The sequence below is a fragment of the Passer domesticus genome, chromosome 2, assembly GCF_036417665.1.
Source record: "Passer domesticus isolate bPasDom1 chromosome 2, bPasDom1.hap1, whole genome shotgun sequence".
NCBI classification, from domain to species: domain Eukaryota; kingdom Metazoa; phylum Chordata; class Aves; order Passeriformes; family Passeridae; genus Passer; species Passer domesticus.
The window spans coordinates 66,788,715-66,801,771 of NC_087475.1; the positions used below are offsets into that span (position 1 = coordinate 66,788,715).

The window sequence follows — 13,057 nt, forward strand, 5'->3', positions numbered from 1 at the left end:
GTATTTTCCTAAAGCCTCTGATGTTATTGTGAAATTACTTAACCATTCCACATGGCAGGCAATTATTTCAATCTGTAATCTAAAATGATGTTTCACTCTTCTGTTAAGTTTAACATAGCAAATGTGGTATAACGTTATAAAGTTCTGAAGGTTCTTAAATTATGTTTCCTTGAAGAAACATAGGAGATAACATTGGGTTTCTTTCTTTTCTGATCTATTTTCTTTAAGGTGGAAAAATATGCCAAAGTGGAAAAGTCTATCAAGTCTGATGACTCACAACCAACTGTCTGGCCAGCACACGTGAGTAATTTAGACCTTTGGCCAAACTTCACTGTCTCTGGTTGAAATGCCTCTTATTTCAACAAAATCAATGTGATGTGGAATAATCTTCCCTCCTCCAATTTAATTAATCTTGCATGTGTTACAGAGACATGGGAAGATTACCAGAGATACTTAAAATTTTGTACAGTAAAGCAAGCATGTGATCAGTCTGATTGCCTCAGATTTTCCAGAAATACAAGAATAAGCAACTCGTACTAAAGAAGTTATCATAATTTACATGGAACTCTGCACAACAAATTGCTTTCTTTACTCACATTCAAAAGCTGATGAAAAAGAGCTTTATTGAAATCAAAATGTTACATTTTGAAAGAGATTAATATTAAATGCCTCTTACAAAAAAACTCCTTCTGCAATGTTTAAGTTGAACCTTAAGATTTTTGGCACAAACTGTATGATTTGATCAGAAGTAGTAATTTAATATAATCATTGATTAATTCACATTAATAATTAATTCATTGATTAGTTATGTGATTAAATCACAAAATTAATTTTTTATGATTTCAGAGACAAGGCGCTAGCTTTATTAACAGCATGTGTCATATTTTTGTAGTTGCCTGTTGGAAAAAAGTTATACTTCCCCATAGAACTTGATGTTCAGCTCCAACATTTTACTCTCAACATTTTTTGCATTGTCATAATTCATATAAATCTGTTCCTATATATGTTTACCCAGTCTACATTTCCATGTCTAACATGATTGTTTGGGGTTTGCAATAACTTTGTATTTTTAAGAGGTGATGAATCCTTTTCCTCTCATCCTGTTAATGGAACTTCTGGAATCACTTTGATTTTAAATAATGCACCCCTTCCAGTAGAGTGTTACTTAAAGTTACTTATAGCATATTTCTTACTCTGTATTGTTTATGGAGTTGATCTGCTTTATTTGCTGTTTCAGCTAAGGCTTGTTCAAGACTTACTGGGTCAATCTGTCTTTTCAGGAAATGAAGGATGATTATGTGTTTGAATGTGAAGTTGGTAATCAGGTTCAAAAAACAAAACTGACCATTTTTCAGTCTCTTGGGAATCCCTTGTACTATGGTAAAATTCAGACACTCAAAGGTGATGAGGAAAATGACAACCTATTAACTCCCTCACAGTAAGTTATGTGTTCTTTTTTTAAACTATGCTGTGATCAGTAGGTGGAGGAAAACAAACATTATTTGTCATTTTCAGTCACAAAAATACACTAGAGCTAGAAGTCTGACTTAAGATTTTTTTAACCACAAAAAAACCCAAACCAAAATGTGTACAAGCAACACAAGTACATATTTCAAATGTACTTTTGCATTAAATTAGTACGTTCTTTTACATTAAAATATATTGGGGGAGAAATAAGATCGCCTGCAAATCCAGTCATGAAAATTGTGGAGACACTGTGAGATGTTGTTGCACTTCTTTTTGGTGATGCTCAGAATTGTGATTGTCCTCAAAATTTGCCTGATGCTATGAAAGCATAAGATGCGACTATACTCTATTTACTCTTAGATCCAGTTGAAGTAAATAAATGAAGAAAAACATGAGCTTCTGAGAAGCTTCATAATTTTGAATTGTTTGGAGTATGCTGGTTTTGGCTGTGGTTCTACAAAGATTCTCTGCTCTCAGCTGTTTTTGTTGTATATACCGGATTATTTGTGTGGAGGAGCCCAAGCAGCAGAGTAGAGCCTGTAAATTCCACTAAAGCAAGGAGCACTGAGACTGAGCAAACCTTTTAGTTCTGCTAATGAAAGTTATTTTTATCTTCTAGTATGTAATCATTCTCTTATTTTTTTTTTTAATCTTAAAACATCCTGAGTTTTAAGAATATTTTATCCCTAGACTTGAGCTATTCACTGTTAGTTTCCATAATGTCGTGGTTTAACCCCAGCTAGCAGCTAGGCACCATGCAAACTCACTCCCTCCTCCCCTGACCTCCTTGGTGGGATGGGGCAAAAAATAGCAAGGGTAAAAGTGAGGAACCATGTGGCTTGAGATAAGGACAGTTTAATAGGTCTAGGAAAACCTACACGTGCAAGCAAAACAAAACAAGGAATCCATTCACCACTTCCCATGGGCAGGCAGGTGTTTGCCTGTCTCCAGGAGGGCAAGGCTCCATTGCACCTCATGGTTACTGGGAAAGACAAATGCCTTCTCTCTAAATGCTTCCCCTATCCTTTCTATCTTTTTACCTCGGCTTTATATGCTGAGCATGGTGCCATATGGTATGTGTAGAATATCCCTTCCTTTGGTCACTTGGGGTCAGCTGTCCTTGCAGTGTCACTTCCCCACTTCTTGTACACCCCTAGCCCTTTTGCTTGTGAGAGACTTTTGTCAGTACTGCTTAAGAATAGCTAAAACACCCTTGTGTTACCAACGCTGTTGTTAGCACAAGTCCAAAATAGCCGTGTGTCAGCTACCATGGAGAAAATTAACTCTACCCTAGCCAAAACCAGCACACATACTTAGTACTGACCTTTTTGGAGCAACAGTGCTAGCTTAGAGTTGTGTAATAAGGCTGGGAATTAAATTAATTTAGGGGTATTAAATGCCTAGAAGGTTTGGAAATCATTGCTCAGACACTAACAATAAAATTCATCAAAGCTTGGGTAACTCAGCAAACTGTCATATGAAATGGAAGGTGAAATAAACATTTTTGTTGTTCAGTAAAATAATTTTTTTTAACCTTTTTTTTTGAGCTGGAGAAAGAGAAAGTTTTGTAAAGTTAAACACAGCAATAAGCTTACAAGCCGTAAGTGTTACGCAAAAGAGAGATACTTATTTAGGAGGTCTGGAAATTCATGGGGAATTGGAATTGGCATAAGTGAAATCAAGCAATGGAAACTAAATGTTTGTTAAAATATTATGCATAGGACTGTTTTTGACCTCCCCTCATCATGTTTGTATTTCAGTCTGAGTGTACTGGTAGGGTGCTGGTTTATACATAACTTTGTACTTTTTACATAAATAATTCTGTAGCAGTTATTCGCTTCCATTTTTAAAAAAAAATATAAAATCCAAAACTTCTATATTCTTCTTTTTGCTTTGTAGGTAATTTACTGTTAAAGGAGACCATATTAGATCATGTATGTATATTATATATATAGTTAGGAAGTTAAGTGTATATTTCAAATACAGAATGATACTCAATCCATTGAATGGATGCATTATCATTTGTATTTCAAGCAGGTATGAAAATAAATACAGCACTGCCATTTGTTTGAAGCTTTGTGATTATAAAAATATGTCCTTTTAGTCCAATTCATGACTGAAAATGTGCTTTACATTTTAGGTTCCTTATTGGTTCGAAGACTGATGCTGAAAGGTAAATTAATATAGTTTGTACAGCTATTTGGCTTGATTACAAATAATAAATTTTGTTCCTTTTTGGCAGTTAGGACTGCCAGTGTTACAGTTATGGAAACAGGTGCAGAACAAAGAGGAATTAGTCATCATATCAAGAAGTAGAATAGTGTGTAGTTTCTGTATTTAACAAGCAAGGAAGAATAGAGGACATCAAATACGTGAGTACACCTGAACTCTGAGCACTTAGCAGTAATTTCATCCTGACATTTGGCATGGTAAATTAGCAATCATGGAAATGGCTCATTTAAACTTGTGATTTGAAGTGTAATCTAGGATTTAAGATTTATACACCTTCATTTTCTGTATTGCACATGTCTTGATTCCGCTTTCGTAGAGAAGTAAATAATAAACCAATTTTTCAGTATATTTTAGTTGTAGAATGAGTAGGAGTAGCAATTCAAAGGTAACTGAGGCAGCAAAATAAGTGTTTTTTTTAAGTATTCGTTAGAGTACATCACATTAGATTGCCTGTGCATATAAGCACAGAACCTTTAAAAGGCAGCCTCTGTTAGAGCCAGTTTTGTGCTTCTATAGGATACTGCTGGCTACATACATGCCATAGCTCTTATGCCCATGCACCCTTATGTGCCTGGCAGGGAAATTAGTCTTTGATTTGATCACAAATCATTAATAATTTTTTTTTTAAATAGGTAATTTTGATCAAGAAACTCTTTGCTTATGTTCTCTCCTGCCTCCTTTTTGCTGATACTTTTGCTTCTTGTTCTGTAAGCTGAACTGGGGAGATTGGCTGGCTGAGAAGCAAAACAACAATATTACAAGAGCCTAGTTTTAACTGGGATTTCCGCATCATGTTTGTCACCGGGTTGCACAAGTCCTTTCATCAGAATAAGCAACAGGATTTCAGTGACAAGGACAAGAAGAAACGGTAGAGGAGTGTAGGACCACCTTTTTGAGTACATGGCATTTTACTACCCTGTTTCCACCAATTTTTAAGTCAGTCTAAAATCTAACAGCTACAAAAAGTGCACTGCCCCCTTTCCACTGTCGCGTGTGTCAGGGCCCTTGCTTATGTCTGCATTAGTCAGGTAACAGCATATGACAGAAGCAGGGCTACATCAAAATAAAGAGTATTTCATCACATTTAGGTGTGAGGTAATGGAAATATTCCAGCTGGTTTTCACCGAGGTCCAGTCTGCCAGAGTGTAAGTGACCACAGCACTTCAGGTTTATATTTCAAGGTCATTTTGTATATCCCACTCATGTTTGTGAAACAGTATTCTCTCAGCTTGGTTGTCTTAGATTAGTAGAGATGTAGTATCTGATTCAGATCATTTGATAGAACAGTATTTTAAACTTGTTTCCCTGATGCTTTATCACATGTCTGTCATAATGCGCACAGGGGAGTATTGTTCAGCCCTTGCATTTAGTCTCCTCATCTGAAACAGACCTCAAGCTGAAGGAGGGGTGACTGTTTCACAGGCAGCATAACCAGAAGAGACACTTCTATAAAATATTCTGGATCTCTGTAAAAAAGGGGGAACGGGATCCCTGTTGACTGATATCCCAAAGATCTGCAGTTGCTTTTGGGAATGGAACTGTTCTGTTGTTCTCGATATTCCTCCAGTAGAGTGTTTCTTACACTGTGTTTTGTATTAGGAAAAAAAAGAGATTAAAAGTTACAACTGAATAAATCTAAGAGCCCAGGAATATAATGTTGAAAGATACAAAGAGGTATTAGTATGTTTTATAGATGTGCATCTTTATGTTATATAGATATATGCTTACACAATATAAAAAATATATGACTATAACATATACAGTTATGTGTTTATCTCTTAAGTATCTACTTTGGAAGTTCAAATTTGTTAATCTTTTTATGTCCTTATTGTTTGTTTCAGGGTGGTGAACCAGTACCAGGAGTTAGTGCAAAATGAAGCTAAATGTACTGTGAAAATGTTTCATAATTCAAGTGGATCAGTCAGTCATCTTTCTCCAGGGAAGGAAATGGAAGTGAGTTTATCAAACTACAGATTTCTTTTATTTGCACTTAATTATTGAATTATTAGAATAAGTTTTGCTATCCACATTTAACAGTAAAATAACCTAAAAATGTTATCTTGAATGAATTTTTAAATGCATTATGGTCATGATCATTCAATGTGAGTGTATTGGAAAAGTTAGTGGAAAGCATTTATGTTTTCAATGTTCAAATGTTGTCTTTTAGCTGTTTTGAGGGTTGAGGGGTTGGCTCTGTATCATGCAGCTCCAGAGTTTTGTTTTAGCATTTTCCCCTGTTCAGGTGAACTTTTCACAGAGCGGTACAGTAAAATGCAGCTGTGTGTCTTGTTTTGCAGGTCAGTAAACACAGGAGCAGATGGAGTAGCTGAACTTCTTTTACCTTTAGAAATTTAAATTATTTTGTTTTCAATTTGTAGAGGAAAACTTAAAAAAAACCCCACCCAAACAAAAACCAATACAAACAAAAGAAACAAAAAGCCAAAGGCAAAAATCCCTCAAACATACAAAAAACCACAAAAAAACACTACAAAACAGAAACCCCAACAACTTTAAAGTGTGTATGTCTACATGCACACACATTTCTACATTTCCAGTATAAACCCTTGCATTCCCAAATTTTCCTGCCTGTTGGCATTGCCTTGCATTTATTTGCTGCTTCTGGCTTTGTTTGGTCAGAGTCAGTACTTCAGCAGTGAGCTGTATGTTATACTCCGGCTAGTAAATGAGATTTGTACCCCCTGGGGTATTTCCTTGACATCTTTCCCCTAAATATCTACTTAAAAACTCCAGCAATGTTTTTCTGAAGGAGATAGTTCCTGGTGTCAGGCAAAACCAGCAGCATTCTAAGGCCAGCAGATGCAGAAAGGGATAGGGATGTTTCTGTGTATGTGCAAATACACATGCATGTGTATATATACACATTAAAATCATATAATAAATGGGTGGAAGGGTGCTTGCCAAAATCAACTTGTCTGCCTGTACAAGCCCCTGCCAAAAGCTGCACTAGTGTTACTCAGGTAACTATATTTAATGATCTAGTTACCATTGGAATGGGACATTGGTCTTTATTTTCAAAACCATAAAGCAGATTTTAATAGAATAGGAAGGTAGTCCTCAGAATTTTCCTCAAAAGATTCTTTTTTATAAGCAGGCAATTAGAAACATGTAGAGGGACTGTCCCTTATTACTGAGAATCAGTGGAAGTTAAGCTCACCAAAAATGGTGATTCTGTACAATGCTCCGATTTCTTAGCTCATGCAATTTAATTGAGACTCCAGTATTAAAATAATCCATTCACTGAATTGCCAGCTTCATGTCCTAGTTTCAGCAGTTTGCAAACTGTATGTTTGTTTAAACATTACTGTCATTTATGGATATCTGCTATAAGGTAAAAACACATAAACTGCAAGTGCATTTCACTGTTGAGTCTTTAGACAATGTCAGCTTTTGGAATTATGGATTTAGTTCTGGTGCCACTGAAGCCGTTGGGGAAATGTGGGAAATATAGGATTTTCCTATATTTATTTGAAATCTTGCTCCCAGAATGAAGAATTCTGATCCTGTTCTTTAAGTCTGTCTTGGGTGAAAATGGCAGGTATATACAGAGTGAATGAATGAAATTATGTAATTTTTCAAATAAAACTTAAATGTTTTATTATTTCAGGTGTATTCATCACTTTTGTGTTTGTGAAAATTACTACAAAAGATTCCAGAATTATGGAGAAAAGTGAAACTCTTATATTACTTATTTCTTTGCTCAATTTAATTTTTTTACTAGCACTTTCATGCTGCTTCTTGATGGTAAAGACTATCTAAAGAGCATTCATCATGGGTTATTTTTTGAAAAATAAATACGTAAGCATCTGAAGTGGCTGAAAGGAATATTGTCATAGTTCTGAGAAGCCTTCATACAAATCAGTTGATGAATTGTCTTTTCTGTCAGCTATGTGAAAGCTCTCATCATTGCTTGGTAGTGTTAATTTCTCTTTCCTCCCAGCAGCCAGAAAGTGTGTCAGGCTCTGTTCAGTCTTCAGTACTGGGGAAAGGTGTAAAACACCGACCTCCTCCTATCAAATTACCTTCAAGTTCAGGAAGTAGCTCTTCAGGTAATTATTTTTTGACTGAAACATCTAATTTTAACATGTTCTGGCTGTTGTAAAATGAAAGGATATCCCTTTAGCAAAGATTTAATTAAAAAATATCGGAATCCTATCTGTGAGAAGAGCATGGGGTTTTTTGGTTGCTTTTTTTAAATTTATGATTATATTGTTCACAAAAGTGTTACCTAATATTCAAGTGAACATGTACTCACAGAATAGTAATGTCTTTTAATTATGCTTTTTCAGGTAATATTTTTAGTTCACAACAGTCAAGTGGCCATCTAAAATCCCCAACTCCACCTCCTCCCTCTAAGCCTGCTGGTCTTTCTCGGAAACAATCTATGGATCTTAATCAAGTTAGCATGCTGTCTCCAGCTGCCATGTCTCCTGCGAGCTCTTCACAAAGTGAGTCACGACCTAAATTCTCCATTAAATCTTAGGCTTTTGCATAAATGCTTCCTGAGATAAACTTCTTAACCTGTGGAATGATGAAACTTAAGTGTACAGTGTACCCTAAATTGTATCAGTTGTGCAGCTTTAGGCAGGTCTCTTGTTCACTGTATGTATTTTATGTTTATTGTAACTGTGTTCGTTTTCTGTATATATATGTATGCACCCTCTGTGTATACGTTTTAATACATTTTATGCAACTAGCATGATCTCATATATGAAAGGCTGGTAGATGATGTGATGAGATAAATTCCAAAGTGTAGATTTTTTTTCCTCCAGTGTAAAAACAGTATGTTAGATCAATTTGCTTTTACATTATTTAAGCATCTGGTTTTTTAAATGTTATAGGAGCTGGTGCAGTTGTGTATCTGTGTATGTATATAATCTGATCAGTCCCAAGGTGATTATACAATAAAAGATAAGATGATTTTTTAAAAACACTCCTACACTGTTTTACAAATCATTGCTGATTGCAAGTGTGGTGGTGATGCTGCTGATGATAGCACCATATTCTCAGGTGTAAAAATGCAAATTTCAATCAGAAGTGACATCCTAGTTAAAGTATTTTCATTAACACTGACAGGGATCATTGTAATCTTAGCTGTAGATCATAAACGTTTTCTAAAACATGTATGTGTCTTGAGCCATTTCGTGAACAGATCTGTACAAATAGGAAACCATAGATGCAGCTTCTCAATTTTTTATGAATAATTGTATACTGCACATTCCAGTATCCTGCATGATATTATAATATGCTTTTTTGCATTAAATAATTTAAAATCTGGGTAGCGCAAAAGGTGTAACTTTTCTGCCTTCTTGTTTTGCACAAGATAAAAAAGAAAACTTAAGTTTTCTTCCAAAATAATGAGTCTGGTTTTATGTTAGTGTTATGAATTGTGTAAATCTGCTGCACACAGTTACTTTAAGGCTCTGGTCACCATTCATATTTATTTCCTTTCTTCCTGCAGGACATGAAAGCTAAAACAAAAAAAAAAAGAAAAACAAAAAGAAACCAGCTCAAGCTTTTTGGGGTTTTTTTTTGTTTTTCTATTGATAGCTTTTGCCTACTGCATCTGCAACAAATACAGCTGTATGTGTTACATTTAAGTAGAAAGAATTACACAGTAGCTTTTAAAGATGCAGTATTATCCTCTTCTATGGTTCTTAAGTACTAGATAGTTGCTTTTTATTTGGTTGATACTTGGAAAATTGCAGTTTGACTATCTGATGAAATTTAGATCAGCCCCATGATCATTGAAATTGTACGTGATCTTGCTGACTCTTGTTTTCCATGATAAGTTTTTAACACAACCTGTTGTGCAGGCAGTACATGGATACTATTATACTATTTGTTTAACAGTTTGGGATGAACATTAATTGGGTTAAAATGGTCACTAAGAAATTAAGTGTTTCTGAATAGAATTATGACTTGATGGATTATGGAAGCCTTAAAGGAAAATAGAAATTGGTGTATGCCACAAGGAATGAAGCATGGAGATTTTCTTTGTGATTCTACTGCATCCTTAACAATGAGTGTGTGCTGCAACACTTGTCATGTAGAAATTAACACTTGCAGTCTAAAAAACGGAAGAAATTGTCAATGCTAAGTAAGATTCCATTAACCTTATACAAAAAGGACTGGCCTTTTATAACAAACTAGCACTTTTTATTTTTCTCAATGAGCAGGGTCTGGAACTCCTAAACCATCTACTCCTACTCCAACCAACACCCCTTCATCGACCCCACACCCTCCTGATGCTCAGAGCTCAACTCCTATTACCCTTTCTGCCACCCCTACTCCCCAAGATTCAGGCTTCACCCCTCAGCCCACTTTGTTAACCCCGTTTGCTCAGCAGCAAATGTCTCTGAGCCAGGCACTGCCTGTAATGACCATTCCTCTTTCCACCATGGTAACATCCATTACTACAGGAACAACCTCCACCCAGGTCATGGCAAACCCTGCAGGACTTAACTTCATCAATGTAGTGGGCTCTGTGTGGTAAGTCTTTTGTTATGATGGTTTCTTAATTGGCCGTAGGGGTTGGTTGGTGGTGGGAGGGGGTGTGATCCAGGACTGTCCACCATCCATTAGGGTAAATATTTTTCAGGATCTGCAGTACAAAAAAGATTACTCACTTTGTAATTACAAAGTGAAGAGACACTAGAAACTATTTTTATTTCTCAAATAGAAGTCACCTACTATTAGATTATTGAAAAGATCTATTAAGCAAGGCCTTTATTGCTTTCATCTTTGTGGAGTTGTATAGGTTCATTTCTGGAAGCTTTATCTCAATTTAAGTGATTTCTGAGGTTTTGCTCTGTAAGTTTGAAAACTTTTTATTAATCAGAGGGGAGGTAGACTATCATATGCAGACCAATCTAAATGAAAAATGGGAACAGATTTGTTTCTATCAATTTGAGAAAGCATTGCGGTGAAACACTCTTTGATCCTTAAAACTCATTTTGTGGTTTGAAAAAAATAATAAATGCTGTCAAGAATAGATGGTATGGTGTAACATGAACTCCTTTTTAGACTAAGGAAAAGTCTGCGATTTTGATGGTCAGTGTAAGACACATAGTGTGCTTCAATGCAGGTATCAGACATTCAAATTATCCAGCTAAGGTGTTCAGCAGCTGGTCACTGTTGATAAATTGGACTTTTTTAAATAAACCTGTTCCTTTTGTGATAGTACAACCATTTTGAAGACTGCTGACCTTTTAGTATTTCTAGAATGAAAGGACCACTTGTTTTTATTTAACAGTTGATATCAAAGAAAAAAAAAGAGTATGTGCTCATAATATGAAATATATGTTAAGCTCTAGGCAAAAAAATTTTTTTAAGCTGTATTGATGCTTTATCCATAGTCCCATAATTTACGGCAAGCTATTGATTTATTTGCCATGACACAGAGGTCAACAATTTGGTTATTCAGATTTACTTGTGCCACTTGGGTTTGATGTGTTGTCTTTCCTCTTCTACAGTGGAGCACAGTCACTGATGAGTGGTTCAAACCCTATGTTGGGGTGCAACACTGGTGCCATAGCCCCTGCAGGTATAAATCTGAGTGGCATTTTACCCCCAGGAGGTCTGGTACCAAGTGCGCTGCCCGCTGCAATGCAATCTGCCTCCCAAGCAGGTCAGTGTGACTGAGTGGAAAAGCCACCCTTCAGACAGGGACAGTGTGAAAATTCTGTGAGAAAAATGGACTGAAGTGGCCATTGTGTGAAGAGGTTGTGTATTTGGTGGCTGGAGCTCAGGAACAACATATATGTGTTTGTATTCAAGGTATAGGCTGTGTTGGAGTTTATTTGAAGCTGGTTTTTGGTGAGCTAGATGGGGGATACACAGTTTGGTGCACTCAATAAGAAGTTCGAGAGAAAATCTGAATTTAAATGAAATTTTGATAATGGTGACTGCCAGAAAAGTCATAATTGAATTTAAGAAAACGGCCTCAATTTCTAAATGTGTGGGGCATTTTATTCTGGCCCTGGTACTACTTTATTCTTGTACAACAATTAAGTAGCTCCTTATTGCCTTCAAATGCAACTATATAAATCTTAAAAGTACAATTTAAATTATCAGTTTATTTTTTCTGAACATATAATTAAAAAAAGGTCTAGTGTATAGTTATAGAATGAGAACAGTAGAAGACTTCAAGATATCCATCCCTTATGCTAAGAGTTAAATCTGTCTAAACCATACTGAACCAATGTTTATCTAAACTGTATTTAAGTATCTTCACTGAAGAAGATTCCAGTCTTCCTCAGTAGCTGTTTGGAGCGGCTCATTATCAATGCAAAATGTTTCCTTCTAATTACAGTGCATCTCCTGAATTGCAATTTTTTTTTCCTCCTATATCCTTCAGATGTGAAAAATAGTTGTTCACTCTTTCTCTTTACCTTCTAAGTATCAAACATGCTGTCATGTCCCACATTTGTCTTTTTCTGATAGGTCGTATTTTTCAAACCTTTCATAATCCTGTCACTCTTTTCTAGACTGTCCAATTTGCTTACATCCTTCTTAAAATGTGATAACCAAAACGGGACACAAGCCTGAGCTTGGCTGATTTACCACTGTGGAGCACAGCAGAATAAATGCATCTCATCTCTTTCACAACATTCCTGTTAACATTTCCCCAAATGAGGTCTGCCTATTTTTTATCTGTATTTTTTGCAACAGCATTACCTTAACATAAGAATGGCTTTACTAGTTTAGGCCAAAAATCCATCCAGTTTATATTCTGTCCCTGACAGTTGCCATTAGAGGATACTGAGAAGAGTGTTTGAGATGAGGCAAAAGTGTGAAATGAAACATCCCTTGTCTACAACTGTACCTCTTCTGGCAATCTGCAGCTTTGAGACTTTCTCAGCTGAAGAATATCCACATGGATCTTTGTGCTTAATATCCTGTGCTAGATTTCTAGTCTGTGGATTTATCTAATTGGGTTTTTTATCTAATTGTATATTTTTGGAATCTCTACAGCATCTTGTGACAGTGAATTTTATAAATGTAAACTGTGTGAAGAGGTTCTTTTCTTTTGTGTGCTCTGTAGTTTGTGATATGGATGATTTGGATATGTTTGTGACCTCCTGTAACTTCTCGTGTCCTTTCTTGCTGTATAGACACAAAGATAGTAACAACTTTGTACTTGATCATTTGTCTTTTTTTAAATCAATGTTACTGAGTTTTGGACCATTTCTTTAGTTCATGAGGATCGCTTTTAGTCTACTTCTGTCCTTTCAAGCACTATCAACTTCTGCCAGTTAGGTGTCACAGATTTGTACATGCTGTGCTGTCACCCACACAACAGATGCAAGTAGTGAGCTGAGCTAGGTCTGTGCAAGAC

General features: G+C 35.9%; 1 protein-coding gene across 15 annotated transcripts in view; it reads left to right on the forward strand.

Annotated features, from left to right (window-relative positions):
• SUPT20H (SPT20 homolog, SAGA complex component) overlaps positions 1 to 13,057 on the forward strand; it is a 29,630-nt gene that overhangs the window by 10,434 nt on the left and 6,139 nt on the right. For 7 of the 15 annotated variants that reach the window (XM_064408966.1, XM_064408969.1, XM_064408972.1 and 4 more), the window contains 8 exons: positions 229 to 300; positions 1,281 to 1,438; positions 3,608 to 3,640; positions 5,541 to 5,652; positions 7,658 to 7,766; positions 8,007 to 8,165; positions 9,897 to 10,209; positions 11,193 to 11,347. In XM_064408966.1, coding sequence (XP_064265036.1) covers positions 229 to 300; positions 1,281 to 1,438; positions 3,608 to 3,640; positions 5,541 to 5,652; positions 7,658 to 7,766; positions 8,007 to 8,165; positions 9,897 to 10,209; positions 11,193 to 11,347 — 1,111 coding nt within the window. Of the gene's footprint in view, positions 1 to 228; positions 301 to 1,280; positions 1,439 to 3,607; positions 3,641 to 5,540; positions 5,653 to 7,657; positions 7,767 to 8,006; positions 8,166 to 9,896; positions 10,210 to 11,192; positions 11,348 to 12,206; positions 12,356 to 13,057 lie in introns of all 15 variants that reach the window. The other 8 variants (XM_064408976.1, XM_064408977.1, XM_064408979.1 and 5 more) reach the window with 5 other exon arrangements.